The sequence below is a fragment of the Gavialis gangeticus genome, unplaced genomic scaffold (assembly GCF_001723915.1).
Source record: "Gavialis gangeticus isolate Ggan-Ray unplaced genomic scaffold, GavGan_comp1, whole genome shotgun sequence".
In the NCBI taxonomy this organism is placed as follows: domain Eukaryota; kingdom Metazoa; phylum Chordata; order Crocodylia; family Gavialidae; genus Gavialis; species Gavialis gangeticus.
Genome location: NW_017729000.1, coordinates 16024240 through 16028074, shown reverse-complemented (window position 1 = coordinate 16028074; position 3835 = coordinate 16024240). Strand labels below are relative to the sequence as shown.

The 3835-nt window shown below is 38.4% G+C and overlaps 1 protein-coding gene across 1 annotated transcript in view; it reads right to left on the bottom strand.

Moving 5' to 3' along the window:
* The window catches only part of GDF9 (growth differentiation factor 9), a 3739-nt gene extending 1419 nt beyond the window's left edge, over nt 1-2320 (bottom strand). The window contains exon 1 of the mRNA XM_019506344.1: nt 1829-2320. Coding sequence (XP_019361889.1) covers nt 1829-2258 — 430 coding nt within the window. The 5' untranslated portion in view covers nt 2259-2320. The remainder of the gene's footprint in view (nt 1-1828) is intronic.
* Between the last annotated feature and the right edge of the window lie 1515 nt (nt 2321-3835).

Here is a 3835-nt window from a genome sequence, read left to right as displayed (position 1 = left end):
TTGGTTCTAAGAGATACTAGAAGTTACACAACCAGGCTACTAGACAGTGTCCTTTCATTGCATCAGTATTGCCCTACTCTGGCTCAGACCTGCGGTTTATCTAGTCCAATATCCTGTTTTCATAAGTGGCCACTACTAGAAGCCTCAGAAAAGTGTGCAAGAAACTGATGTTAATACACATGGGATTATCTACCCCTTGAGCACTTAACACTTTGTAGCTAAAGATTGGTTTAAACCCTAAAAGTAGAGGTCTTTTAGCCTTTCCACAGCTTTTCTAGCATCAATTATGGATACTGTGGTTATCCGTATGGATGTCCAATCCCCTTTTCAGTCCTGCTAGATTCTTGGCTTCAGTGGTATCTTTAACAAAAAGGGTTTGATTATTTAATTATAAGTTGTGTGAAAAAGTATTTCCTTCAGTCACTTTTTAAATCTGCTGCCTTTCAGGTTTCGGACTGTTCCCCTGTGCTTGGATTATGAAATGAGAGAATCAGAAGCTCTTCATCCACCAACTCTACACCATTTTTTGCGTACTCTAAGAGGTGGCACCAATTTTACTCATCTCCCAAGATCTTGTCCATGCTTTTAAAATTTTCAGGCTCCAGAGCCCTAACACTGCAAATTTTGTTTTTAAATGTGTTGACTAGTAATGCAGAATACCAAACAACATGTTGATATTAATTTTATACAGTATATTATATAGTATTTTCAATTCAGTTTCATGCCTTGAGCAACTAAAATGGTTTGCTTTTGAGTTTACCAGCACAGTCCATGCCTTAAAGTCAAATCAGGACTTTATTCCTTAGGTACGACACTTGACTTCCAATTTGAATAAAGCATCTTCAGAACAGTTTTTGGTGGCTTGGTTCAAACTTTTCCTACCAGATTTATTAAAAGTAATATTTAAGGCATGTTAAAATGAACACATACCCATTGTTAATAGGTCTCACTTAAACAATAGATTCTTATGCTGCATAAAGCCTTCTATTCAAAGGGCATATCCTGTATTTTTTTTAGTTTATATTCTATAAGTATTTATAAGTTTTTAGTGAGTCTTCACTTCAAAGCACTTCTCTCCTTCAGGAGAGAAACTATTTATATCTTTAGACAGGATTATCCTATTTTACAGGTGAGGAAACCCAAGACCTGAAGCAACTTATCCGTAGCCATGTATACAATTAGAAGTCTCGACTCTTGTTGTCAGTGTTGTAACCAGATCACATCTATCACCCTGCACAATCATGTTTTCCTTGAAATTGCCCAGCCATGTAAGTTTGTCTACCTTACATCTAATTTACTAGACATTCTATTTTATACTTATGGATGTTTACAGAAGTGGGGTGGGATTTTTCTTTGGTTAATGTTACAAGGAAAGCAGACCTAGCCCAATTAAAAAGCTGCCTTGTAATGGATCATTGCTGTTTTCACTGCCTTACCAAAAGCAGAATTGAAAGAGGCAGTAAAAAGATAGAAGGCATCCAGTAGATTTTATGGGATGTCTTTTTTTCCTGCTATTTTCCAAGAAGCTAGCGAGTTTATAATCTTCGAGACAGTAGTTATAATCCTAGATAGTACTTAACTGGAGTTTTGACTAAGCAGCAGTAGGACTTGAGGTAGGTATTGCTCGGGTGTAGAGGCGCAAGTGGTGAGAAGCCTTAGCTTAGATTTCAGAAGTACCCTAACAGCTTAAAGGAAAAGCCACTCAGCAGATTTTAAGTTACAGATCTGTTGGATTAGAGCTTTCTTTACTCCATTTTAGTTAACAAGGAAGTTTTTCACTTTTTTCATATCACCCGCTCTCCCCCCATCCCAGGACACCCCAACATACCTTTCATTTCATTCCTATGATGGTATTTGCACTCAGCATGTGGAGTGAAGAGACGGACAGTGTTATAAAGGTGACTTCTCTTGACTTTTGGGATCCCTTCTTTGGTGGCAGACATCTTGTACAGTCTCTTCATGTACCTAAGGGCTCTGGAGTCTGGTTGGAGCCTTGGGACCTCACTTTCCCAGTGCTGGTGTCTCTGATCAGACAGCACCTTGAGAAGGGGAGGCAGGAGGGTATAGCCATGTCTCATACCTGGTGGCAGCAGCAACAATGGAGGTAACTCAGGCAGCTTATTATCAGGAACTAGCAGCAACTCAAGAGTCTCATCAGGTACCACATCATCCTTGGAGCTGGGAGAACATAAGATGCTAGAAGAAAGCAGCCTGGTGTAACAACAGAAATAGATAAAAAATTTCCAGGGAACAGCCATGTCTCTAGAGATCACAGCAGAAATAATGCCTTCCCATGACAGATTATATGCTAGAATAGAAAGAAGAGCCAAGCCTGGTTCCCTAAATATGTTTCAGGTGTGCATGCAAAGGAAGTTTCTGCTGATGGAAAGACCTACAGCTGGTCAACAGACCCAGGTGACTGTTTGAGTTCAGACTAGGGTCTTTCACCATGATGACATTTTGGAAACAAGATCCTGATTCTCACACTCTACCCACATTCACATGGAAATCATTATTAATTATAGAGAGGTATACTAATTAGAGGTTTTATCCCTATGAGCCTCTAGAGGGAGTCTGTGAGAAACACTAAATGAGTATTAGTTACTCTGTATCAACAGCCCTAAAACAACATGTGCCCCTAAAAGAGCTGTGGAATCCAAAGGTCCTTAACACAATAATGATACCCACTTAATAGTAACTGCGAAGCAAAACTCAGTAATAATCTTTTAATGAGCTAGTAAGAAAAAAGATTCTTATGAAATTATCAAGTTACATTGCTACTAGCACCACAAGTGAGATGAGACAGAAAACGTTGACTAAAAGCAGAAAAGGGATTGGGGAACCGTTCTGTGTAACTACGAGAAATGAGAAATGGAAGAAACAAGTATCCTTTATGTATAATACTTTAGTTTTCAGTTTGATGTTTAATTACTGGTATTTGGCAACGGGTCCACTATAAATACCTTAAAGACAGAACAGTCTAATGCTCTGAGTTCTGGTAGTACACTAAACAGGGGGGGCGCTAAATATGAACACACCTTGTTTTGTTACTTTCTAATAGTTTCAGTCCACTTCTGTAAGCTAGAAGCATCTGAATCTAGGCATCAGTTGTGGTGTGGTGTGTTAGACCATTCCCTAGAAATAGCTGTAGCACCAGGAGTAGAGAATAAACTGATTATTGGTATATTGGGAATTTTAAATCCCATCTGATTTAAAACTAATTGCTTTCTTTTATTTGGGCATCAGTTAAACAGAGTAGCTGAGAAACTGAGGCTGTGAAGGGCAAACTTTTCCCCTTTGTTGTATGCTCTGTAAGTAATTCAGGCAAAGCTGGAAGTAGTAACCTTTCACCATTGTAGTTGTCACTGGTCCATGAGCATACACAGCAGGGATAAAAGTGAGCTGTTTGACTCTTGTAGTCACAGCATCTAAGATTTATTTTGCCTTTTTTTCATTCATTTTATCCCTGTTAAATAAGTGTACTGAATTAACATGTAGTTTTAAATTATCTTTGACAAGCCCGGGAGCCACAAATAACTTCAACACTTCACTTTATTTTATAGAGTACATCTTCTTTATTGTACTTTATTTTACTAGAGTTCCTCCTTCTTTCCTATAAATTACAATCCCATTATGTAGCAGCAGTATTGTTCACTTTTACCAGCTAAGCAAGGCTGAGTTGGCTCACTTGTCTGGATATAGAATCATCTTGTAACACCTTGTAACATTTCCTTCCTTCAACTAAGCCCCCCCATTTTAATTTTATCAGAACAAAAGTAAACCAAATACTTTTTGCTGAACTCTGCCACAGGATAGCACTGAGGCCAAAAGCTTA